Source organism: Carcharodon carcharias, chromosome 7 (assembly GCF_017639515.1).
Source record: "Carcharodon carcharias isolate sCarCar2 chromosome 7, sCarCar2.pri, whole genome shotgun sequence".
Lineage (NCBI taxonomy): Eukaryota > Metazoa > Chordata > Chondrichthyes > Lamniformes > Lamnidae > Carcharodon > Carcharodon carcharias.
The window spans coordinates 30,800,862-30,827,533 of NC_054473.1; the positions used below are offsets into that span (position 1 = coordinate 30,800,862).

At 41.3% G+C, this 26,672-nt stretch overlaps 1 protein-coding gene across 2 annotated transcripts; it reads left to right on the top strand.

Moving 5' to 3' along the window:
• On the top strand, positions 1-26,077 carry cnbpb (CCHC-type zinc finger, nucleic acid binding protein b). 2 transcript variants are annotated; one of them, XM_041192351.1, is made up of 5 exons: positions 1-122; positions 12,768-12,905; positions 19,213-19,275; positions 19,359-19,557; positions 25,084-26,077. In XM_041192351.1, exons 2-5 carry the CDS (start codon positions 12,785-12,787, stop codon positions 25,199-25,201), a joined length of 501 nt encoding a protein of 166 aa, XP_041048285.1. In that variant the 5' UTR covers positions 1-122; positions 12,768-12,784; the 3' UTR covers positions 25,202-26,077. The 2 variants fall into 2 exon arrangements, with proteins under 2 accessions (XP_041048285.1, XP_041048284.1); XM_041192350.1 differs by lacking the exon at positions 1-122 and adding an exon at positions 128-263.
• The last annotated feature ends 595 nt before the right edge of the window (positions 26,078-26,672 follow it).

Consider the following 26,672-nt stretch of genomic DNA (forward strand, 5'->3'; position numbering starts at 1 on the left):
CCCCCTTTTCCCCTCCTTCCCCCTCGTGTGCAAACCGCGTGACGCGTGCAGAAGGAAAGAGCCAGAAAAAAAACCGAAAGTCGGCGGTGGGAGGTTGAGGGAAGAGGTGCAGTACCGCGACCGTGAGTAGCTAAGAAAAATAACTGTGTGCGGTGGAGAGTCTTAACGGCGACACGGTGAACCTGACTTTCCTTTCCCTCTTTTTCTCTTCCCTCCCTGAGCTGCCCGGGCTCCTGAGGGTTAAACTCTGAAGAAGTGCTGAGGTAAACAAGTGAATTTCTGACGGCGCATTGCGGCCTGTGCGTCAGGCTGTCGGCTCGAGCCTTGCTCTCTTCTACCACCACCCCCTCCCCTCCCTTCCTCTCCCCTCCCTTCTCAAATCACCTTTCCACAGCCACCCTGCCGGACGTCTCAAAGCATCGACTGGAGTAATGTGTCTTCTGCCTGAGAAACTTACCTTTTCCTACCGAGCCGAGACCGCTTCAGTCCAAACGCGGTATCCCGGGGAGGTGTCTTGTGCGTGCGCTTGTTGCCGCTTAGCCTTAGTGCAGCGGCGTGGCTTGTGCCAAGCCGCCCACGGCGCCTCGGCGGCTGCTTGCCCTCGGCCTCCCTCCCCGCCGTCGGCCCGAAGCTTGGGTTTCTGTTTGGGACCGTTACACTGGAGCCCCTCTACACGTGAGGGCGAAGGGGGAAGTGGAGGTGCGGCGAGGGTCTGCTTCTCATCACCGCCTTTTTTTCTTTGCGCCGCCGTCGCGCTTGACGGCCCCGGCGACAAATCCGGGAAGCCCAAGTTAAAACGGGACCGGCCCCACAGGCCCACTTTCCCCAATGCATGCACTCAAAGCGAACCTCGAGGCCATATTTTGATAGCTTTAGGGGCCGCGTGAGCCGATTTATTCGTAAAAATTAGCCTCGATGCGTTAAACAACGACGAACACCCCGCCCCTCGAAGCGTGCTTTAACCCGAAACTTGAATGCGCTGCACTTTGGCGGGAAAGTGAATTAAAATATTCCGCGTGGGGTGATGTACCGGTCATATCAACTGTCTATTGACCCGAAGTATCCTGTTTACGATATTTCTGCTGAAAATGTATAAAAGTACTATATTCTAGCTACTTAGTAAACGAGAATTCTACTCGATTTCAAATGATGTGCCCATTTCCGTCTCCCATGTTAGGCGTGTACACTTGATTTAATTTAGTTTTGCATATGAATGCTTGCGATTAATTTGGCGTGGGGGTGCTGGGGTGGAGGGAATAGAGGTTAGGTATGAGTCCATGAATAACGTGCAGGATTGTATTTAGGAATATGTAAAAAGTTCTAAATATTGGGCCGTGTAGTTGATGCCAATTAATATTGGGTAATCTGCAGTGTCCTCAGGATGGCCATAATGCTCCTAGAAAATGTTAGTACATATTTTGGGATATAAAGTTTGTTCTGTATTTTACAGTTTTCACAGAAATATGTTACAATGATACTCGGTTTTGGCTAATTACTTATTTCAATCCATGGAAAGCAACAAAGACCACTTGGCCTACCATGCCAGTTATTTTCAACTAACTACCAAGCTGCATTTGCCTGCTCTTTTGATATTCATTAGTTCTTGCTTTTTACTTTTCTGGTGATAATCCAGAGTCCCATCCACTGACTACAGTGGGTTGGTAGCATACCATGGTAATGTTACTGGTCTAGTATCCAGAGGCCTGGACTAATGCTCTGGAGACAGGAGTTAATACCCAACCTCGGAAATCGGGAGAATTTAAATTCTGCTATTCTTCCTTTGGTATATACGTAACTCCAGGCCCACACCAATATGATTGACATTTAACTGAAATGGCCTGGTAAGCCATCCAGCTCAAGGGTGTTTGGGGATTGCGCATCAATGCTCACATCCAAGAATGAGTTTTTTTAAAAAGTAGATACAACTTTCTGACCTTGAAGACTTTTGGGCAACATGATTAGACTTCTTTCTCTCCAGCCTGCCCCCTGGAATGGCAAAAGCCTTCATTTTCTGAACCCCTCTTCATAACTTCAAAGTTTGGATAAACTCCTAGTAAATGCCTAATTAATATACATTACATTCCTTAGACATAATTTGCTTTCTTAACCGAGGTGCACCAAACCACATGCAATATTGTAACGATGGTCTAGCTTGTCATAGATAAATACAGCATATCCTTGCTTTCATAATGCCCTTTGTGAAATAGAGCTATTGTTACCTTTTTTAGAACCTTTTATTTCACTCACACCTGTTCTGCACCCAAGGATTGCTGTTTTTTCATTTTGTCTTGCTACTTAGAGTAGACCTTTTAAGTGCCTTTTCCAAAATTTACTTTGCATTTCTCTGCATTAAACTGAAACTGCCACCTTGATTTAACCGTGGAACTTGGATGACATTGGAAATAGCACCAGCAGTTTGCATTTTGATACAGTGCCTTTAGCATAGTAAAATATTCTAAGGCCTTTCACAGGAGCATTATCGGACAAAAAGTTGACACTGAGCCACGCAAGGAGATATTAGGACAGGTATTGGTCAGAAGTTTTAATGAACATCTTGAGGGCAGGGAGGTTCAGGGAAGGAATTCTAGAGCTTGAGGCTTAGACAGCTGAAGGTTTGGCTACCAGTAGTGGTGTGGGAGAAACCTGGCATGCACAGGAGGCTGGTTAGTGTTATCTCAGATTGATGTATTAAAAACTTTGCTGTGAAAAATTACTGCATATATGCACATGCAGCCAAAGTTTGAGCTCCACTATTATATTTGGTTTTCTATTTTTAAAATTTGATTCAAAATCATTCACATTGATGTATAGAACTGCAGCAGTTATACTCTTAACTAAAGGCCTGTCTAATGGTGGAGTGAGCAGTTTCCAGATGCAAGTCTTACTGATACTTGCATTCCCAAAAAAAACACCTTTAATCACCTGTTCATAGTGTTCAGAAAATAAATGTGGCCATGCACCCTAATTCCTGAGGGGGAAGAGGAAAGTCCTGCCATCAGTTTGGTTTAGTTTGTGCTGTTGTGTATGGCCAGGTAGATGGACAGTATATTAAGGAAACTAGATGCAGTTAAGAGGTATGTAATTTTTGTCACTTTTCCTAAATCAACATTCAATTTTGCCACCTACAAATTTGGCTTCAAATTGCTTATATATGTACACATTGAGCAAATTGCTTACGAAATGCACAACCAGTACTATTAAGTTTCCTTTTTGAGGCAAGTTTCTTATTCTGAGTCTTGTAGTGAGTCATTCTGTTACTTTGCTTTCTGGTTTGTAAAGGTCACATTCTCTAAGATTTCCAAGTTTAGTGCCCACAACATTCAACTTTGAGAAAAGATACTATTAAAATACAAATAAGAATATTATACATAGTACAGGAATTGTCAAATGGGCATTTGTAAAACTGCACGTGGTTTGCACAAGGGGATGGACTTCAAAATCTGTGGCTTTGTAATATACTTTCACCTAGTTTTCTCTAGTTGAGTTGGAGTTGTGGCATGTAGAAGTTTTTTAAAAATGTGCCTTGGCATAATTAAAACATTTTGATATCTAAAGACAGCTTCAGCTGTGTAGTTGAACATTTTACACTTGGGTTAATTTATACGTTGTGTGGATGGGAATATTTGCACTCGATGCATCTACAGAATCTTGTGCAAGTTAATAGACATGGTGTCAAACCTTCATGGAGACGACCTCCTCACACTTAAATTTTCTGCCCCTTGGGCAGTTGATACAGTTGCAGCTGGGGGCTCCAAATCTTTGGGACTTATCTATTAATCTTGGGACACTGGGAAATTAAAAAAAAACAGGTATTAAAGAAATTGAAAGCACATTTTAAAAGCACTTTTTGTTTTATTTACACAAACATGAGGGAGGGGAGGGATGACTTGAATTGGGTAGAGTGGATGGGGGCTTGAAGACGTGCAGTAAAGTCTCCAGGACTATTTCAAACCACAATGGGCAACCAAAGTTGCAGCACCTTAACTGCTGTGGCTGGAATCAGCTAACAGCAAAGACTTGAAAATTACTTGGGATAATCTGTTCTGCATGTTGTTTAGTTCTGTGTTTGCAACAAGATAGATTTTTATTGGAGAGAAAGAGCCAAGGGAGAGAATTTGTGAAGCTTACAGAATAGAAGTTGGATCAGCACAATAAAATGCCAGCTTGATGATCTTGTTGAAATATGTAAAATGTCAGTATAATTAACACAGTACCTAGGATATAAACTAAAGGATATTTGAAAGCTAGTAAATCACTTAACATATCTAAGAATTCTATCTCAGCATGATAAATTTTCAAAATGATATGTCAGGGCAAAACACCAGATTATTTGAACAGTTGGATTCTTGATGAGAGGATTATTGTTTTAGGGGGATTGGCTTCAATGGTCTTTTTCTTATCCATAACTTATGAGTTGCACTATTTATATTGAATCTCAACTGTCGGTTAAAACCGAGGGCATCAGACAATGAATTTACTGCATCAGTATTTAGCGTACTGTTGCAGTGACTTTTTAATTCTTTTGTAAAGCTATTGTGTCATTTGGTGTTTTGCCAGTGCCAGGTTTACTCATAGGCAGAGTTCCTGCTCCTGAGCTGTGCACATGGTTTTGAGATGAAGGCTGTGTTGCAACCATGTCAGATGTATTCCTGAATTTAACTTAATAACTGGCCTTTCAAGGTGGTATTAAACTCATGAAACAACTGTTTCCAAATTACTTATTTCAGAATTGAATGCTGTTAGTGATGGAGGGAAAAGAGTTTGGAAATATGTAAAAATAAATATGCTTGAAGTGAAAATAGTGCAGATGGGGGATGGAGGACAGGGTAAATAGGATTTTTGTTCAAATACTTAAATAAGCACAAATAGTTTAAGTGCTATGATTGTGTTGCAGTGATTCAAGCCATGTAATTTAGTTTAATTTGTGATATTAGTTGCTATTTATGCATCACAGTACCTGCTCTGAAAACTTAGTTGTTCCAAGGAAGTGGGATTTTTTTTGTTGATTTGGTTATAGAAGGCTTCAAACATAATTTATCTTTCAATATAATCTTGTTTCTGATTTCTTCTCTTATAAAAGCCTTTGCCCATATTTTTTTAAATTATGGTTTCAGTTTAGTTTTTTGTACTACAAAAGTTCCCACTGAATCAGGGCGGTGAGTGACTTGAAATTGAACCTGCAGATGATGTGCCCATGCCCTTGCCCTACTTAGTTCTTGTAGGTGGTAGAGGTTGCAGGTTTGGAAAATGCTGTCAAAGGAGGGTAATTGCTGTAGTGAATTTTGCAGATGGCACACACTGCTGCCACTGGATTGAATGCTGATCAAGCAAGCTGCTTTGGCCTGGATGGTATGAAACTTAAGTGTTGCAGGAGCAGCACTCATTCAGGCAAGTGTAGAGTATTCTGTCACACTATTGAGTTGTGCTCTGTAGATGGCAGACTGGATTTTGGGAGTAAGGTGCTTCAGCGCCTCAAGAAGGTAGCTCACCACCACCTTCTCGGGGGCAATTAGGGGTGGGCAGTAAATGCTGGCCTAGCTAGTGAAGCCCACATCCCTTGAATGAATTTTTAAAAAATTACTCCCTGCAGAATTCCAACCCTTTGACCTGTTCTTGTAGCCAGAGTATTTATGCAGTTGATCATGTTAAATGGTAACCACCAGGATGTTGATGGTGGGAACTCAGCAATGGTAATACTGTTGAACTCCATGGGGAGGTGGCTAGATTCTCTTGTTGGAGATGATTATTGCCATCACACTCCTGACTTGTAGATGATGGATGGGCTTTGGGGAGTCAGGTGAGTTACTGCTTTTGTAGCCACAGTATTATGTGGGTAGTCCAGTGAAATTTCTGATCCTTGGTAACCCCTGGTATGCTGGGAGATTCACCAGTGATGATGTCCATGAATATCAAGGGAAGATAGCGTTGACTGCTTCAGAGCCTAAGGAATTGCAAATGCTGCTGAACACTAATCAATGAACATCTCCACCTTATGTTGGAGGGAATTTTATTGAAGCAGCTAAAGCTGGTTTGACCGAGGACATTAACCTGAGGAGCTCCTACAGTGGTATCCTGAGGGTGAGATGAATGGCCTTCAACCACAACCATCTTTCTTTGTGCTAGGTGTGATTCTAATCAGTGGAGAGATTTTCCCCTGATTCCTAGCGACTTCAATTTTGCTAGGATTCCTTGATGTCATACTCAGTTATAGACAATCACACTACCTCGCCTCTGGAATTCAGCTCGTATGTCCATGCTTGAACCAAAGCTGTGATGAGGTCTGGATCCGAGTGCTGCTGGTGGAATCCAGTTGAGCAGATTATTGATGAGCAAGCGCTGTTTGATAGTGCTATCGATGACCCCTTCCATCATTTTGGATAGACTGGGCTGGTAATTGGCTCAATGGGATTTGTCCTGATTCTTGTGGACAGGACTACTGGACAATTTTCCACACATCCTCTGCTCTATCCAGTGTATTGAGCAGTTTCTTTTGGTTGGAGTGAATTGAATTGGCTGAAAACTGGAGGCTGTGATGCCAGGGACCCCAGGAGGAGACTGTGATGGGTCATCAACTCTGCCTCTGGCTGAAGATGGTTGCAAATGATTCAGCTTTGTCTTTTGTATCAACATGCTGGGTTCCCCCATCATTGAGGATGTTTGTGGAACCACCATGAATGGCGAACAAGTAAATGGTTGATGTGGCAGGACTTCAGATCTTTGATATGATCCATTAGTTGAGATCCCTTGGCTCTATCTGTAATGTCTATAATATTGGAGTATCATGGTGGAAGTACCTGTTTTTTTTCTTTTTGGGTGCTCGGAGCCTAATTACAGGTTAAGTTGTATTTGCTGTACACATTCATTTGTGGGGTGAATTACACCAGACAGCACGTTGACTTGCCACAGGAAACAAAAGGGTGGCTACTGGGCGGCAAGGGCTATCCATTGATGACATGGCTGACATTGGCATTTGCATAATATGAGAACTGATTATTACATGCTGAAACAATACATTTTTTGGAGTCCTCTGGAAGAGCCCTCCAGTACTTGGCAGTGCAGGATTCATGGCAGTCAGCTGCATGCTGTGCAACCATACTAGCATGAACAATTGTTGCCACCAGCTATATAGCAAGTAGAGGAAGTGAAGAGGCAACTTACAAAGTCCCTTTCTGATTAGGTTGCATGTCAAGAACTATGTGATAATAGTAACTACAAACCCTTTCACCAAACTTAATTTCCCGCTCTGATCATCAGTGTCCACATGGCCTCAAAAACAAAAGCCATTGTGCACTAAACCTTTCAAACCAAATTTAGAAATGAAATCATCCCATTTTGCAGACAAAGTCAATTAATCACCTTTGTGCATTGCTACCCCAGTGCCTGCAGTATCGGAAAGCTGCTGACTTCTAGTGGAGGAGATTGCAAATAGACTCGGTATGGGAGTCAGCAGCCTGGGATGACTGGCCGAGATGGCAGCAAAGGTATTGGTAGTACCAATACAAGTATATTCCCCAAGGAAACCAAAACTATGCAACTCTCTAGATGTGGTGTTAGCAATGCCCGAGACAGTTTTAGTAAGGCTTCCCTTTCTACTCCATCCCCCTTCCTAATTACTTGCTGTACCTGCATGCTAACTTCTTGTTCTTGTACAAGAACGCCCAGATATCTCTACTGCAGCATTTTGTAAATTTTCTATTTTTTACACCAAAGTGGACAACCTCACATTTTCTCCCACAATGCTCCATTTGATAATTTTTGCCACTCACTTAAACTATCTATAACCCTTTGCAGACTTTGTCTTCCTCACAACTTGCTTTCCCACCTATTTTTTATCATCAAATTTGGCTACAGTACAGTCTGCCCCTTCATCCAAGCTAAGTAGTTGAGGCCCCAACACTGATCTCTGTGGCACCCACCACACCAGTTAGTTTGCCAACCTGAAAATGGCCCATTTATCCTTGCTGTGCTGTTACTTAGCCAATCTGCTACCCATGCTAATACATTAATACCTCCTAACACCCAAGTGCCTTAGTTTTTGTAGTACCTTTTCTTGTGCCCAATCGGATGCCTTTTGGAAATCAAATACAGTGCATCTACAGGTTTCCCTTTTTGTAAATGCCCTGCTGCAACTTAATAACAGCATACAGCATTTTCCTAAAGGCAGAATTAAACTAACTGGCCTATATTTAGTTTTTCACTTTCTGTCTCCTTCCTTGAATAAAGGTGTACATTTGCGATTTCCAATTGGCTGGGACCTTTCCAAAATCTAGGGAATTTTGGGAGACATTAAGGAGGGTGCACGAGAATAGTTCCAGAGATGAGGAACTTCAATTATGTAGAAAGATTGGAGAAGTTGGGACTGTTCTGCTTGGAGAAAAAGTTGAGGAGATTTGATAGGTATTCAAAATCAAGAGGGGTATGAATAGGTTAAGTAAGGAGAAACTTCCCATTAGAAGGATTGAGAAGCAGAGGACACAGACTAAGGTAACAAGCAAAAAAAGTGGTAACATGAAGACAAACCTTGTTCATGCAGCAGGTGGTTAAGGTCTGGACATATGAGTATGGTGGAGACAGCATCAGTTGAAGTTTTCAAAAGGGAATTGTCTGAAAAGGAAAAAAATTGCAGGGATACAAAGCAAGGGAGTAGCATTAGGTGAAACAAAAGCCAAAATTGCTGGAAAAACTCAGGTCTGTCAGCATCTGTAGAGAGAGTTAATGTTTCAAGCCTGTATTTTTCAGAACTAAGAAGTAAAAATATGGTGTAATATAGACTGTTTAAGGTGGTGGGACAGGTGAAGCTGGATAGAAGGCCAATGATAGATGGAGGCAAAGGAGAGATTGCAAAAGATGTCACCAAACAAAAGGTCAGAGGGGTGTTGATGGTGGTGATACTGGCTAAAGGAGGTGCTAATGGTGACATTGAGTAGAAAGCAGAATGAGCAAGTGACAGCTGGCCCTGGTGAGGGGAAGGTGTGGGGGAAAAAAGATCAAAATAGGCTAAAAAGTGGGGATAAAACAATGAATGGAAATACATTTAAAAAATAATAAAAATTTAAAAATATTTGAACATAGGGGATCAAAAAAGGGTGAGGATGGAGAAGAGAGTTCATGATCTGAAGTTGTTGAACTCAATGTTAAGTCCGGAAGGCTGTAAAGTGCCTAATCGGAAGAAGAGGTGCTGTTCCTCCAGTTTGCGTTGAACTTCACTGGAGCATTGCAGCTGGCCAAGGACGGACATGTGGAATTGAGACCAAGGTGGTGTGTTGAAATGGCAAGCGACAGGAAGGTCTGGGTCATGTTTGTGGACAGGTGTTCCACCAAGCAGTCACCCAGTCTGCATTTGGCCTCTCCAATGTAGAGGAGACCGCATTGGGAGCAGTGAATGCAGTAGACCAAATTGAGGGAAGTACAAGTGAAGCACTGCTTGGATGGTGAGGAGGGGAGAAATAAAGGGGTAGGTATTGCACCTTCTGCAGTTGCATGGGAAGGTGCTGTGGGAGGGGGATGAGGCATTGTGGGTGATGGAGGAGTGGACCAGGGTGCCCTGGAGGGAGCGGTCTCTACAGAATGCCAACGGGGGGTGAAGAGATGTGTTTGGTAGCACTAGGTGACTTGTTCCTTCAGAGGGCCATCACAAGCACACAAGAGACACTTGAAACTTAAAAAATTGTTACAGGGCGTGACCGGCTGGATGTAGATAAGATGTTTCCCCTCGCTGTTTAGCCTAAAACCAGGTGATATAAGGGGTAGGCCATTTATACTGAGATGAGGAATTTCTTCACTTGAGCATGGTGAATCTTTACAATTCTGTACCACAGAGGACTGTGGAAGCTCAATCCATTGAGCATGTTTAAGACAGAAATCGATAAGATTTCCAGAGACTAATGACATCAAGGCATATGGATATAGTGTGGGAAGTGGCATTGAGGTGGATGATTAGCTATGACTTAATTGACTGGTTGAGCAGGCTGAATGGCCTACTCCTGTTCCTATGTTCCTAATGGTCGTCTCCTTCTGTGCTGTAACTATTCTTTGGTTACAACAATGCATCCACTAGCTTTGCAGTCACTTTTAAGACCCCAGGATGCAGCTTTTTGGCCCAGGGGACTTTTTATTATTAATTCTTGGAATGAGTGTTGCTGGCAGGGCCAGCATCTGTTGCCCATTGCTAATTTCCCTCAAACTGAGTGGCTTGCTAGACCATTTCAAAGGGCAGTTAAGAATTGCTATCAATATGGAGTCATGTGAGCTGGACCTGGTAAACGTGGCCAATTTCATTTACTAAAGGACCCACTACCAAAGTGAACCAGATGGGTTTTAATGACAATTAATGGTATTTTCGCAGTCATCATTACTGAGACTGGCTTTTAAATTCCAGATTTTATTAATTGAATTTAAACTGCAGCAGCTGCCATAGTGGGATTTGAACCTGTGTTCCCAGAGCTTTAGCCTGGGCCTCTGGATTACCAGTCCAAAGATGTTACCACTATGCCACCATCTTCTGTGCGACCCCTACACCCAGAGAGAGAGGAGAGCCTTTAGTCCCATCAATCCTCTACTATTATTGGGATGCTTTGTGTCTTCTATGAAGACAGAAATGCTTGTTTGAAGCCTCTGGCATTTTCACATTTCTCCATTATTAATTCCCTATTTTCAATTCTGCATTTTCACCCTTTAAGGGCCAAACGTTTACTTTTATTCTCATCCTTTTCATATACTTGCAGAAGCTTGCCTTTTTTATATATGGTCTTTACTCTTATGATTTCTTTTTCTGTCACCTTTTGGTTTCTAAAATTTTTCCAGTCTTTTGACCTAGCACTAATCTTTGCAGCATTGTACACCTTTTTCTTTCAATTTGATATCCTTAACTTAGCTAATGACACATGATGCATTGTAAAGTCCTCCTTTTTCAAAGGAATGAGAATTATGAAATATTTCCATAAACTTTTCCCATTGCTTATCTATCATCTTGCTTCCCAGTCATTTTAGCCAACTGTTTTCATACCTTTGTAAGTTTCAGACCCAAATTTCCTGCCTTCAAACTGAAATTCATCATGTTATGATCACTCTTGCCTAGAAGATCCTTTACTATGAGGTCCTTAATTGACCCTGTCACATTTACACATTACCAGCTCTAAAATGGTCTGTTTCCTGGTTGGTTCCCCTTTAAAAGTGCTGCTGGCCACTCATGATGTAGGATAGATGCATGAGCAGGGTTCCATTTAACAGCATGTTAGTACTAACTGGATGTAGTGATTGCAATGCAGGCAGCGCATCAACGTTTTGTGCTGCTTGTTTAATCAACAGATGTGGGTTTGATCATACATTCCCACCCGGTGCTCTTTTTTTTGTGGCCTATCCAATTTAGCTTTGGTTATGTTAATTGTTTTTGTCAATTTTTATTTTCCTTTCTCCTGTGGCAGTTAACGTTGCTGGGGACAGTTCCAAAAGTGCCACTAGCCAACTGGTGGGTCAGCTAAGTGATCTGTGTTTATATGAGCTAAGGCTTTCTGGCTAGGAATGACACATAGCTAAGCAACATCATGGCCTTTTTATCTGCTGTCTTGGGAACTCTCTCAATTAGATACAAAATTGTAAAATCATTATTCAACAACAAAAACTAAAATGATCTTCTGGCAATATCATTTTCTATTTTTGAAATGCTTGCAAACATGTTAGATTGGAGCCATAGAGCATGAGATGCTTAGCCTGGATTTCATGAAGGTTTTCAAAATCTCCACACTCCACTGAAGTCACCAGGTTCCAGATTATCGATCCTAGCCTGCCCTCGTGTCTACATCTTGTATTTTAATTGATTAACAAGATTGACACTTCAAATGTCAAAACTTGCTAGCTGTCCTGCTCTCCTGTATATATCAACAAAAAAAGTATGTTAAAGTTTCCACAACCTTTTTAATCATTTAACTTCTTGTGTGGAAAACTAGGAGCTTGGCATACTTTTTGAAGTGAATCTTTTATGATACCGTACCATCAATAGAGCAACTGATGGTCAAGAACACTGTCACAACCAATCAGCACACTTCACATACAGTATAAATTGTCTGTCTCTCTTCTTCCTCTCCCTCTCTCTTCCACCCCCCCCCCCACCACCACCACCCCCCCCACACACACACACACACACACACACACACAAGTTTTATGTTGGTATTCTTGCGAGCCTTCTAATGAGTGCAAGAGGAAAAGCTTAGACATGTCTCTTTTTCAGCAATACTCAAGTTCTGTACTTCTGTATCTGGTCTGTGCCTACTCCTGGTGTGGGACAAGCTCTGCACTCCAAGAAAGGCAAGGAGACCAGAGTAAAGCGATGTAAAAGTATTGGTGATTTGTGTGTCTCTTTGACCTACATATTGAGCAAATGAGTAAAGGAGCAGATTCATTTTTTGTATTTCTTGGCTTTTACAGTAAGTTGTTTATGCACTAAGTGGCTGGCTTGGGCATTACTGTTCGCTTTTCCAAATAATTGATGTTTTTTAAAAACTACAAATTGTAAAGTTGCACCTTTGGACAAATATTTCTTAAGATTGCATTATAGGCTGTATTTTTAAAACAAAATAATGCTGGCATTGAGCATAGCAAAATATAAAGTCTGAAGAATGCAAACGTGCTCTGTGCACTCATCAGCTGCCAAGTAGAAATATATTTGCTTAACTTTTAAAGTTATGTATAAAAGTAAAAACATGAGTGTGAATCTTAGTGGAATGGTGGCAGTAACATTATTTTACATGTCCCAATATTTTTTCCTTTAGACTGAATATACTTCACCATGAGCAGCCAGGAGTGCTTTACATGTGGGCGTACTGGGCATTGGGCACGTGAATGCCCAAGTGCTGGTGGGCGCAGTCGGATTAGAGGTCGTGGCAGAGGAAGTTTCACTGCTGCAAGAGGTAACATAAGAATTTGCTTTTTAATCTTCAGTGGAACTTAGGGACATGCATGCACGCAAGTTTTTGAAGAGTTTTGTTTGGAATTCCAAATTAACTGTTCCATAATCACTCAAATTTAGCCTTGATACTGTTAATGTAATTGAATAATCAGTCTTTTAAGAATGAAAAGGTTGAGTGAATAACTCTAGCCTGCTTATTTCAAACAAATTATTTGATATTAGATTTGATTGCTACATTATATCAAAACTATGGGGTGTGTGGTATATTTGTTATAGTTAAACGTGTCACAGCCCTTGGACACTTATCATTTCTATAGAAGTAACCTTGTAATTGGGAGTTAAATCTCTATTTTCCTTTTGTCACATAATTGGGTGGCATATGCTACGAACATAATAATTGAGGGTTCAGAAGTGAGTGGAAAGTCCTTGAGCATGTCACCTTGGCAAATCTAACCTATATGCTTCCCCTTGGTGACATATCCACAAGCATGACTTAGTTTCCGCTAGTACGTTGACAACACGCAGCTCTACTTCACCATCACCCCTCTCCATTGTCTCTGCTTATCTGACATAGTGGATGAGCAGAAATTCATTCCGGTTGGGAAGACTAAAGCCATTGTCTTCATTTCCTATCTCAAACTCTGCCCACTCACCCTGCCAGCTGTCTGAGGCTGATTCAGTCTTTTCACAGCCTTGGTGTCATATTTGAGGCCAAGATGAGCTCAGATTCAACAATGGAGTTCCAGGAAAGATGTGTGTAACTTTATGTAAATGAACTTGCCATCAAGTAGAAGTCATTGAACTGACAAACCTGTCCTTTCATGTTTTTAGTCTGACTTTTTTTTAAAAAACTCATTAAACCTTATTGAATAAGGTGTCACTGGGTTGTTAATGGCACACTATATTCATAATTACTGCTGAATAGTCTCAATGGCCCTAAAAATTATTTGTAGAATATAAAACTTTTCCATTATGAAATTTACATTATTAAGTTTGTTCCTGATATTTCAGCTTTTGTTAATCCTGTACATATTAAAATTTATTTCAGACTCCATTTTAATTAAGTGAAAAATTCAGTACATTTTACTTGCTGATTTGATGTCTGAGAACCGTTCAATGTAATTGGCTGGATGATATTGATGTTGCTGTACACCTGGAAATCTCTTTGGCTTTCTGCCAGATTCAAACTGACATCAAGATAAGGGAAATCCATGCCATAGATCATTGGATCTTTATAGACTCATAGACGTCTACAGCACAGAAGGAGGCCATTCGGCCAATTGTGTATGTGTCGGTCATCAAAGATCTGACTACACTAATCCTGTTTTCCAGCCCTTGGCCTGTAGCTCTCAAGGCTATGGCAAAGCAAGTGAATATCAAAATACTTCTTAAAATGTTACGAGAGCTTCTGACTTAACCACCCTTTCAAGCAGAGAGTTCCAGACTTCCACCACCCTCTAGGTGAAAAAATTTCTCCCCTACTCTCCTCTTAGCCTTCTACTTCCTAGTTTAAATCTATGCCCCCTGGTAATTGACCCCACCACTAGTGGAAAACGTGCCTTCCTATCCACCCTATCTGTGCCCTTCATAATCTTATACATCTATCAGGTCCCCTCTCAACTTTAGCTGCTCCAAGGAAAACAGCCCAAGCCTATCCAATCTTTCCTCATAGCTCAGACTCTCCAGCCCAGGCAGCATCCTGGTGAATCTCTTCTGCACCCTCTCCAGTGCAATCATATCCTTCTTATAATGCAGTAACCAGAATTGCTCGCAGTACTCCAGTTGTGGCCTAACCAGCATTTTCTACAGTTCCAGCAAAACCTCCCTGCTCTTGTATTTTATGCCTTGTCTAATAAAGACAAGAATCCCTTATTCCTTAACCACCTTATCTACCTGCCCTGCTACTCTGAGGGATCTGTGGATATGCCACCAAGGTCCTTCTGATCTTCAGTACTTTCCAGAGTCCTACTATCCCTTCCCTTGTTAGCCCTCCCCAAGTGCATTGCTTCACACTTTTCTGGGTTGAACTCCATTTACCACTGCTCTGCCCACCTGAACAGTCCATTGCTATCCCCCTGCAGCTTATGGCTACCCTCCTCCATATTTACCACCCTAACAATTTTAGTGGAACTCACTGCCTGAACGGGTGGTTGAGTCAGAAACTCTCATAACATTTAAGAAGTATTTTGATATTCACTTGCTTTGCCATAGCCTCCATCATCCATGAATTTCTTGATCATATCCCCTACATTTAAGTCCAAATCATTTAGGTACACCACAAACAGCAAGGACCCCACCACCGAGCCCTGCAGAACCGCACTGGAAACAGACTTCCAGTCTCAGAAATGTTCCTCTACCATCACCCTCTGCTTCCTGCCTTTCAGCCAATTTTGGATCCAATTTTGCCTTGGATCCCATGGGCTTTTACTTTCTTTACCAGTCTGCCACAAGGGACCTTATCAAAAGCCTTGCTAAAGTGCATGTAGACCACATCAAATGTATTACCCTCATCAACATTCCAGGTTAACACCTCAAAAAATTGATCAAATTTGTCAAACATGATCTTCCCATAACAAATCCATGCTAACTATCCCTGATTAATCTGCGTCTCCAAGTGTGAATATATTCTATCCCTCAGAATTCTTTCAAGTAACTTCCCCACCAACCGAGGTTAGACTGGCCTGTAATTTCCTGGTCTATCCCTTCCTCCCTTTTTTTAATAATGGGATAATGTTAGTAGTCCTCTGGCTCCTCACCTGTGGCCAGAGGATTTGCAAATTATTGCCAGGGCCACTGATATCTCTTCCCTTGCCTCCCTCGACAGCCTGGGATACATCTCGTTCAGGCCTGTGGCTTTATCCGCTTTTAAGGCTACTAAACCTTTTAGTACCTCCTCTCTGTGTTAATTTCCTCTAATTTCACAGTCCTCCACCCTGATGTCTATATCTGCGTCGTCCTTTTTCATTGTGAAGACCGCAAAGTATGCCTTGAGGACTGCACCCATGCCTTATGGGTCCACACATGCATTACCTCTATGGTCCCTAATTGGCCCTGCTCTTTCCTTAGTTATTCTCTTGCTCTTTATATATTTTTTAAAAAACCCTTGGGTTTTCTTTTATTCTACCCACCAATGCTTTCTCATGAACTCACTTAGATTTCCTAATTTCCTTTTTAAGTTCTCCTCTGCGCTTTTTATACTCCTCCAAGGATTTTGCCATATTGAGCCCTCTGTATCTGCCATAAGCTTTTTTTCTTCATCCTAACCTTTATGTCCCTTGACATCCAGGGTTCTCTGGACTTGGTCCCCCACCTTTGCCTTTATGGGAACATATTTGCCCTGTACTCACTCTTTCCTCCTTGAATACCTCCCACTGCTCTGACACAGTTTTAAATGCAAGTAGCTGCTCCCAGTCCACTTGGGCCAAATCGCGTCTCATCTTAGTAAAATTAACCTTTTCCCAGTTTAGGACTTTTATTCCTGGCCCAGCCATATCCTTTTCCATAACTATCCTATATCTAGCTGAGTTATGGTCACTATCTCCAAAATGCTCCCCTACTGAACGCCTTCCACCTGCCTGGGCTCATTTCTGAATATTAGGTCCAGAACTGCCCCCTCCTTTGTTGGGCTTTCTACGTACTGGCTTAAAAAAAAGTTCCCCTGGATGCAACTTAAGAATTTTGCTTCCTCCTACCTTGCACACTAAAACTATCCCAGTTAATATTTGGGTAGTTAAAATCCCCTACTATTACTGCCCTATTATTCTTACACTTTCTGAAATTTGATTACATATTTGATCCTCTATCTCTCCCTGACTCTTTGGGGGCCTATAGTACACTTCCAACAATGTTTTCCCCCTTTTGTGTTTTTTAGTTCTACCCAAATGGTTTCATTTGATGATCCTTCCAAGATAGCATCCCTCCTCAGTGCTATAATTGAACCCTTGATCAATATTGCAGCTGCACTCCCCCCCACCCCCCAGGGCCAACAATTCCTTTCATACCCTCCTGTCTATCTGTTCTGAATACCAGGAATGTTGAGCTGACAATCCTGCCCTTTTATCGAAGTCCTGGTCATAGCTATGATATCATACTCCCACATGCCTATCTGTGACCCGTGTCTTATTCCTAAGGCTCCTTGTGTTAAATATATGCCATTTAGCCTTATTAATCTTATCTAGCCTATGTTTCCACTATCTTCCAGACTCACTAGCATTTTAACTTCTAATTCCATCTCTGCTTCTCTCCCCTCCAAATCACTTTTCAGGATTCCATCCCCCTGCCAATTTAGTTTAAATCCACCCCAACAGCATTGGCAAACCTCCCTGTGAGTATATTGATCCTGTTCCTGTTCAGATGTGACCCATCCAACATGTACAGGTCCCAACTCTCCCAGAAACAGTCCCAGGAACCTAAAGCCCTCCCTCCTGCACCATCTCTCCAGCCATGCATTTATCTGCTCTATCCTTCTGTTCCTATACTCACTACTGCATAGCACCGGGAGTAATCCGGAGATTACTACCTTTTGAAGCCCTGCTTTTCAATTTCCTACCTAATTCCCTAAAATCGGTTTGCAGGACCTCATTTCTCTTCCTTCCTGTGTCATTGGTCCCAACGTGCACCACGACCTCTGGCTGTTCACCTTCCCCTTCAGAATGTCCTGCAGCCATTCCGTAACATCCTTGACCCTGACCCTGGCACTCAGGAGGCATCGTACAATCCTGGAATCGCATCTACAGACTCCTCTCACTAACGAATCCCTGACCATTATTGCCCTTCCACATTCCTTTCCCCACCTTGCCCTGAGCAGCTGGACCACCCACAGTGCCATGGCCTTTGCTCTGGTTGGCCTCCACTAAGGAACAGCCACTCACTGTCTTCCAAGGCCGGAAAACTGTTTGCAAACGGATGCACTCAGGATTCCCTCACTCCCTGCCTGGTCCCTGTCTTCTGTCTGGCATTCCCTCTCTGCTTGCACTTCCTTAAGCTGCGGGGTGACCACGTCCTGAAACGTGCTATCCACAAACCTCTCAGTCTCGTCGTGCCCCCAGCTGCCGCTCGAGTTGCTCCAGTCGGAGGCATCTCCTGCACACAAGGTCATCCAGACCACCAGGAGCATCTATTTCCCACATAGTGCAGGATGTGCAAATCACAAGACTAAGCTCCCCAGACATATCTTAACTTAAGTATAGCCTAGATGCTCGATCCTCTAGCTGCTGACTGCCTGTCCCAGGGTTGTCTTCGCCCACTTTAGTGGGCAGATTTCTTCCTGGTCAGCAGATGTTTCACCACTAGCTGTAAGATCGGGCCAGTATTTTTTTTTTTTCGGATTCTGAAGTGACTAACTTAACATCAGAAAATAAACTGCTCGTTCCATGCCCTGCAAGAGTACAAAGTCACAAATATTGACGTGTCAGATGGTGTTCTCCCAACTAAATAGACCCATGATATTGGCAGGCTCTGTCAATTCTTTGGTAACTTGTCATCACTATTCTGTGGAAAAAGCCATCAAAAATTTAAATTTTGTCCTCAGTGTTTTATGAAGGCAGCAGTAATCCAAGTGGTGTTTGACCACTCTAGACTAGATTTGACTATTGAAAAATCATTTGTTTTTAATAGACTAAGGATGGAAGTTTGCAAATGGAAAGCTTTTGTCACCTTGGATATCAAAGTTAACTATACCCAACTTGGGTATACTTCAGATGGAAAGAAAAGTTCTTTACATTATGCTGCAGCTTCAAACCATCCTCAAAATCAGTATGGGTCTTCTCAATTTGCAAATTAACTGTCCGAGTGACATTTTAATTGTTAGTAATTTTGAAGGCCATGCTCACCAGAAACTGGATTGAGACTGCCCAAAATATTTTGCATAGGATGCTTACAACTGGCAAACAAAGTGCTCACTCCGTCTCTGAGTAAGACTTAGGCACAGGTATCCATGGTAAATAACTTGTTCCACCAGTGATCATGCTCTGCAATCATAATTATTGAGGCATATTCCATTATATGACATTATGGATCCATGCTTCAGCAAAATGAAAAATGACATAGGGATTGTAAGTGTGTGGATATAGAAATTAGAATTGCACATGTACACAAATTATTAGGTACTTCTAATTCTATTCAGTATTTGTTTTTTGGGTAGTCTGCATTTTTAAAGTTTTTTTTTTCAGTACTTCTGTCAAGCTACATAAACAGAATTATAGAGGAATTCAAGTGATAAGCAAATATCTGCTGCACATGCTATGTCATGTGTTTTGTTTTCATTACTTGCTGATGAACCCAGTTTTAAATCTATACTCTATTTCCAGATATCTGCTATCGCTGTGGTGAATCGGGCCACCTTGCAAAGGATTGTGAGCTCCAGGAAGATGGTAAATATACAAACATTCTTGTTGGAAATGGGCCAAAATAACTTGTTACAAACAAAAATAATTGTTATGCTGTCACATTTCAGCCTGCTACAACTGTGGTAAGGGTGGCCACATTGCCAAAGATTGCAAGGAGCCAAAGAAGGAGAGGGAGCAGTGCTGCTATAACTGTGGCAGACCTGGACATCTGGCCCGTGACTGTGATCATGCTGATGAGCAGAAATGTTATTCATGTGGCGAATTTGGGCATATTCAGAAGGATTGCACCAAAGTCAAGTGCTATAGGTATGGTGCAGATGACCAGCAATTTTTGTGAATTTTATTCCTGGCTGGTGTTGTGGATTAATTTGCTAATTATGTAATAATAGATATCTATTGGCTTCTGAAGATGAGCGACATTTCACTTACTGATCAATTAGTCCAAAATGTCTGTTGGAAGAATAACTTGATGCAATCCAAGCACACACTGGGCATTCATCCTTTTGAATACTTTGTTCATGCTTGTTTCTTAGTTAACCAAAATTACTCTGCAGCTGTCCATTTGCTGTCTTCATGATGAGTTACATAAACATTGCTGCTGTGTTGTTGTGTAGTGAGGCATTGATGAGAATGCAGAGTATAAAAACTCATGTTACCAATCACATGTCTTTTTCTTCAGTGGGAATGTTAGGAAAGAATTTGGATGACTTAACAGTTCAGTTAGGTTGGGCAGCTATGTTTTTGTGACATGGATAATACTGGAACATTTTTCTTGCTGGTTTTTTCCCCTCATTTGTCTAATGTCAGTATTGACACTACTAGGCTAAAGTTTCACAAGTGCCTTCCTGTGTTTTGCCCATTTGGCCATTCCATTATGTGAGCCCCTCAACAGTGTTGTTTTTCCAAAAACAAGGCATTGCAGTTGAGCATCTACACGAGAGCACATAAGGTACAGGGCTGTTACTGGATTTTAACAGGAACAAGAACGCCGGCCAATGTCCCCTCCTATCCCCATCCATTCCTTGACTTTGGATTGCTGAGGCCATCATTCTTCATTTTGGGTTGGGCTGAGAAATTTCATTAGTCAATTGTGAAACTTTGAAATGCCCTACCTCCAGAGGGCTTTGAGTGCTCAATCAAGGTGTATGTTCAAGGCTGAGATGCATAGGTTTTTATGCATTAAAGAATATGGGGTGGGCAGGCAGTGGAGTGAGTTAGAAGATCAGCATTCATACTGAATGACAGAGCACACTCAAAAGCGGTTGTATGTCCAAGACCTCCTATTTCTAATGTTCTTGATGCCATTGAAATCTTCCAGTCTGTAGGGCTCAAGCACTTGTTTGCCAAGCCAACAGTGCCGAACATGAGCCCTTCAAGCACTTATGGTGGAATGCCAAGTGCACATTAATCACAAGGGGGTTTCTGAGCCAGCAGTAGAAATTTCCTGTCAAACCTTTGCCTGTAGCATCAAATTAGTGTAAAGGAAACATTAGCTGGTCACTGTTCATTTCAGATGTTCAATTGGAATGGAGCTGAATCATTTTGTTGGTGGAGGCTTTGGTACATCTGACAAGCCAAAGGAAATGAAAAAACTAAAAGTTCCATTGCACTTGAAAACTTCTATCTTTGAGATACTGTATGCTGCACCAATACATTACAGGGCCACTGGTTATGCATTGCTAAAATATTAAGTGATGAGTAACTGAAATGAAATCAGCTGAACTTCAAATTTAATCAACCAAATACATATTGCATCTTATATGAAGCCTGAAAAGAAAGGAGGCAATCCACTTTCATTCAGTATTTGTCATGAGTTTCTCAGCTAAAAAAAATTTTTTGGTGTTCAATGTATATAATCAAAAAATCTTGTCTGTGCACGTTTGGTCTATTAAACACAGCTTCCTGTTAACTTTTGTCGTACTGATCATTTGAAATTCCTGCATCAACATTTAGAATGCAAACTATAATTACACTTTGCCAGTAGTGCTGTTAATGCCTTAACTTTTTGACTTGCAGCCCTTTTGCTTTAAGTGTAAATATATTAAGATCAGTGTCTTAAAAATAAAAATATACACATTGGGATTTAATGACACTGATTAGAAATTTCTTGAAGGATCCTGACACAGGTAACTTCGGACATAATGATTCATAGATCAAAAGAATTTCGGAAACTTTTTTTACATGAAAATGTGGAACTTGCTGCATTTGCTGACATTTAAAGGGAGGCTTTGTGCATGGTGTATAGGAGACGGTGAAAAGAAAGGCTTGTGTGGAATATAAACACTGAAGCAAACCAATTGGGGTTCTTTGCTGTAGGTTCCATGTAATTCCTTGTGGCCTACCCAGATATCATGCTGCTCCCTTCTCTTCCACACCTGTCAAATCAAATATGCCATTTCCTGGCATAAAACAAATCACTTTTACTAAGTTCCAGTCAATAGATTTCTTATTTCCTTTACAGGAGTGATTGCAGCACTGGCGAGAGAGGTTTATCTGCAGAGGGAAGAATCGTAGCCAATATTCTATAACCATTCCGTTGCACAGTGGATTCATAATTTTTTTTTTTGTTCATGGGATGTGGGTGTCACTTGCCAGGCCAGTGTGTGTTGCCCATCCCTAACTGCTCTTGAGAAGGTGGTGGTGAGCTGCCTTGAACCACTGTAGTCTGTGTTGTAGGCATACCCACAGTGCTATTAGGAAGGGCGTTCCAGGATTTTGACCCAGTGACAGTGAAGGAACAGTGCTTATAGTTCGAAGTCACAATGGTGTAGGACTTGGAGGGAACTTGCATGGTGGTGTTCTTATGCACCTATTGCCCTTGTAGAGGTAGTAGAGGTCATTGGATTGAAAAATGCAGTCAAAGGAGCCTTGGTGAGTTGCTGCGATGCACCTTGTAGATGGTACACACTGCATCAGTTGTGGAGGAACTGAATGTTTGTGATGCCAATCAAGCGGGCTGCTTTGGATCATCATGAGTGTTGGAGCTGTACTTATCTCGGCAGGTGATGAGTTAACTCCTGACTTGTGCCTTGTATATGATGGCGAGGCCTTGGGGAGTCAGGAGGTAAGTTACATTCTGCAAAATGCTTAACCTGCCCTTACAGCCACAGTATTTTAATGACTGGTTCTGTTTCTGATCAATGGTAACCCCCTGCAGGATGTTGGAAACCCCCCCACCCCATGGGGGATTCAGCATGGTAATACCTTTGAATGTCATGGGGAGATGGTTAGATTCTCTCTTGTTGGGGATGGTCATTGCTGGCATTTGTATGGTGCAAATGTTACTTACCACTTATCAGCCCAAACCTGACTATTATCTGGGCCTTGTTGCATAAGGACATGGACTGCTTCAGCCATGAAACAAAGAAAGTTGTTCAAATTGTGCCTGTTACCAGCTCTTTGAAAGAGCTGTACCAGTTCCCAATTTACTTTGGGAAGTTATGAGGTCTGCTTTCACCACCCTTTCAGTCAATGTGTTCCAGATCATCAAAATTCAGTGCATAATTTTTCCCTTCATGTGATCGGATTCTTTTGCCAATTACTTTAAGGGTTGTGTCCTTTGGTTACTGACCCTTCTTCCCTTCTGCAAGCAGTTTATTTTTTCTATCCAAGCCATACATGATTGTAAATACCTAGTAAACCTGTTGAACCCCAGTTATTTAGCCCCTCCACCTAACTGAAGTCTTTCAGCCCTGGTACCATTCAAATAGATCATCTCTGCACCCTCTCAAAGGCCTTGACATCCATCTTGGTGTAGTGCTCAGAAGTAGCCACAGTACTCAAGCTGATGCCTAAAATTTAGCATAACTTCCTTGCATTTGTGCTCTGTCCCTATTTATAAAGCTTATATATCCTTTAGCTGCCTTACCTTATCCTATCATCTTTGTATGTTTAAACCCGCCTCCCAGGTAAGTGTTTCTGCACTCTTTAAACTGCTTGGTTTATATTTTCTCAGCTTCCTACCAAAATGAATCACTTGTGTTAAATTTCATCTACTGTGTCTGTATTTCATAGATTGGATTACTAAACAAGTGTTTGAATAGTCACTTGGTGATTGCTGAAAAGAGACATGGTGTTGAAGCTTTTTGTCTTGAACTCATTAGGGCAGACACCAATGCCAATTTCATGGGGAGAAATGTTTTATACTGCATGAGAAAAGGGTGCTGATTTTTTGGCAAGTCAACTCTAGTCAAGGTATTGCCATGGAGAATGCACCAGGGAACTATTGCTTAATTCCAAAAAGGTGCAATGCCTGGACATGTTCCTTTTGCCTGCAAATTAATATATATATTTTTGAGCAAGCGAACATGGACCACATTACAAGCCCAACTGATTTTAAATTGGTTGTCGGTGTAATTAGCATTCTTGGGATTGTTAGCAAGTGATGTCCAATTAGGGAATCACACCTGATAACCAATTTAAGATCATCAGTCGGACTTGCAATGTAGCTACATGTATTCATATTGAAGGACCTGACCTCTGCAGGCAAATGGTTCATGTCCAGGTATTGTACTTTGTTCAAATTAAACAAAAGCAGTGGGGGGAGCAATTGTTCCCTGGCGCATCTCCATGGTAATGCCTCAACCAATCAGTCAACTCAGACTTTTCTCCTTTTTTTGGAAGTATAAATTGTTGCTGCCTTTGAAATTTGGCATTCTTTTGTCCTGAAGAGTGCAAGTCAAAAAGCTTTGACAGCATATCTATTCTTTGTCAACAAAACTTTTAAACATTTACTTGTTACTTCTAGTCTTACTGGAATTTGCTTTTAATTCGTTTGACATTCAGTTAGAAGGACATTTCTATTGCAATCCTGAGTAAAGCATAATTGAGATATTCTGGATTGATCATTAAGAGAACTGAATCTGAGATACTCTAATGTAGGAAATATCAGTTAAAATCCAAAACATCTCTTTACATGTTAGAATATAGATATAGTAATTTTTGTAGTTGTCACTGCCAACTTGATCGTGGTCTTGAAGAATCTATGGAGAAAATGGCGCTGTTTTCCTCAGGTTGTGTAAAATACTGATTATTGGGTTGAGGGTGGGGTAGCGGAGGAAACTGATGGTTAACTTCAGTTCCCCTTGCGTTGTCCCTACTTACCCAATGTAGATGGCTGTCTAGGATAAACAGTGCTAACTGTTTGCCATTACCCTAAGTAACAGTTATAGAGGCTCTGCTTAAGCCGTATTATGGGTGCTAACAATCTCAGGCCGTTAACAACATCATGCTCAAAGTGCAATCACCCTTTGAGTTCTTCCAGGCTACCCTAAGTGGCAAGCCTGCTGAAATTTGAGCTACGTTTACAGTACATGCTGGTAGTGGTGAAGTTGATAAAACTGCTTTATATTTCCACTTGAGGTGGAAAAGCATCCACCTCATGAAGCTTGTATGTAGTCATAAGCATTTTCTGCAATTATAATTAAGTATGAACAATAGAAAGCTTGGATATTCTCTTCAGATCACCACATTCTGAGTGGGAGATCAGTTGAAACTTCTCTTGGAAAGGGCTACCTCCAGACTGCTACTTCGGAGAATCACCTGAGCGAGAGGGGTGGAGCTCTGAACTCCAATACCAGAGCTGGTACTTAAATAAGACGTTATATTTTAATATCTGAAGCTAAGCTAATTTTTTCCTGGTGCACTAGCCATCATGTGTGTAAACTGCATTGATAGCGTGCTTTCTATAATCATCACTGTGGATAGATTGCGCTTGATGCAGTTTCTCACCATTGAGTTTCGTGTATTCTGTAGTTATGAATTTAAACTTATGTTTATAGCTAAGTTTCAATAAGTATACGGAAGTGTCAAATTATCTTGTTTAAATTACAGGTGTGGTGAAACTGGTCATGTTGCCATCAATTGCAGCAAGGCAAGTGAAGTGAACTGCTACCGTTGTGGTGAAGCTGGACATCTTGCACGGGAATGCACGATCGAGGCTACGGCTTAAATCTTACATTGTCGCCCCTCCTTTTTCTGATTGATGGTTGTATTATTTCCTCTGAATCCTCTTCACTGGCCAACGATTGGCAGATAGAGGCTAGTCCCAGGCCAAGTGAGCTTTACTCAAATGTAAAAGGAGGAAAGGGGTGGAAATTGACTTTCTGCATTTAACTACAAATGTTTATGTTTAGTTTGGTAGAGGTGTTATGTATAATGCTTTGTAAAAGAACCCCCTTTCCATGCCACTGGTGTATAGGGATTAATGAGTGGTAAGCGATGAGCCCGATCAGTGACCCTTTGGGTTCTGGAAGTGATTCTGTGGGAGGAAACCAAAACTGGAAGTGTCTGTAAAAACTTCCGCATGTGATTTCTTGAAATGTTGGCTTTGAATTGTTTGATCTTGGGAGCAGTTCACCACATAAACCAACATCTGTTTCGGGGCCCTACGTACAGTAAACAGCAAAGTGGGAGTAAACAATGAGAAGCAAAGAGCAAGCCTGTCCACAGCTGAAAAGTACAGGTTTTTTTTTTTAAAAAGCATCATAGGAGTAACCAACTTACAGTAGCTGAAACCAGAGTCAGTGTCGGAGATACAGATGTTCAAGCAGAGGTTTGAATAAATTTTTGAATGTAGTTTAGCAGCTATTATACCCATTATGAAATACCACAGCAAACACATAGCAAACAGGATTGGAACTACACAGCAGTTGAATGTGTTTTCACAGAAATCAAGATGTTATTTTTGTATAATACAATTAGACTACTGTAAAGAATCATTTGCTTGAAATCAGTTTTTTAAGACAGAAGGTAAAAGCAACTGAAGTCTTAGAACTATAGAAATGTAATTTTAAACTATCAATAAAGCTGGAGGAGGAAGGGGAAAGCTTGTCTGAGTGATCTTTGTTGGAGAGTATTCAGCATACAATTTGCATAGATGATTTGCATTTCATTTTGAGGAAAAGAGTACAAACTAGTTTGTGATACTTTCACAAGTGCAGATACTCTGCACTCCTGGTAAGTCAAAAGCATGTTATGCGGATTAAAATAAGAATTGGGTAACTGACATTAGACAAGTCTGCTGGGTTTAGATTAATTTTAGCTGCTTTGCTTCAGTATTTACAAGTAGATTGAATTATTTCCTTTATGACAAGTGTGTTTACTGTGCCCTCTGAAGGAGGAGTTGGGAAATTATTTTTTGGGGGGTTTGGAGGAGGTATTGATTGCTACCGAAGGAAAGTTAGGGAAATTACTATTTGAATTTTTTTCTGAATAAGCACCAGGAAGTAGAGACTGTTAACTTGCTTAAATGAGGGAATACAAAATTGGGCCACAGTATAAAGTTGGATAAGAATCCAGAAATGATATAAATTAAGGAAATTAAATCAATTTTCTTTGCATGTAAAGAAATGAACCATTAGCTTCATGATTCATCCTGGAGGCCTCGATCCTACAATTTAATACTAATTCAAGTTCTCACT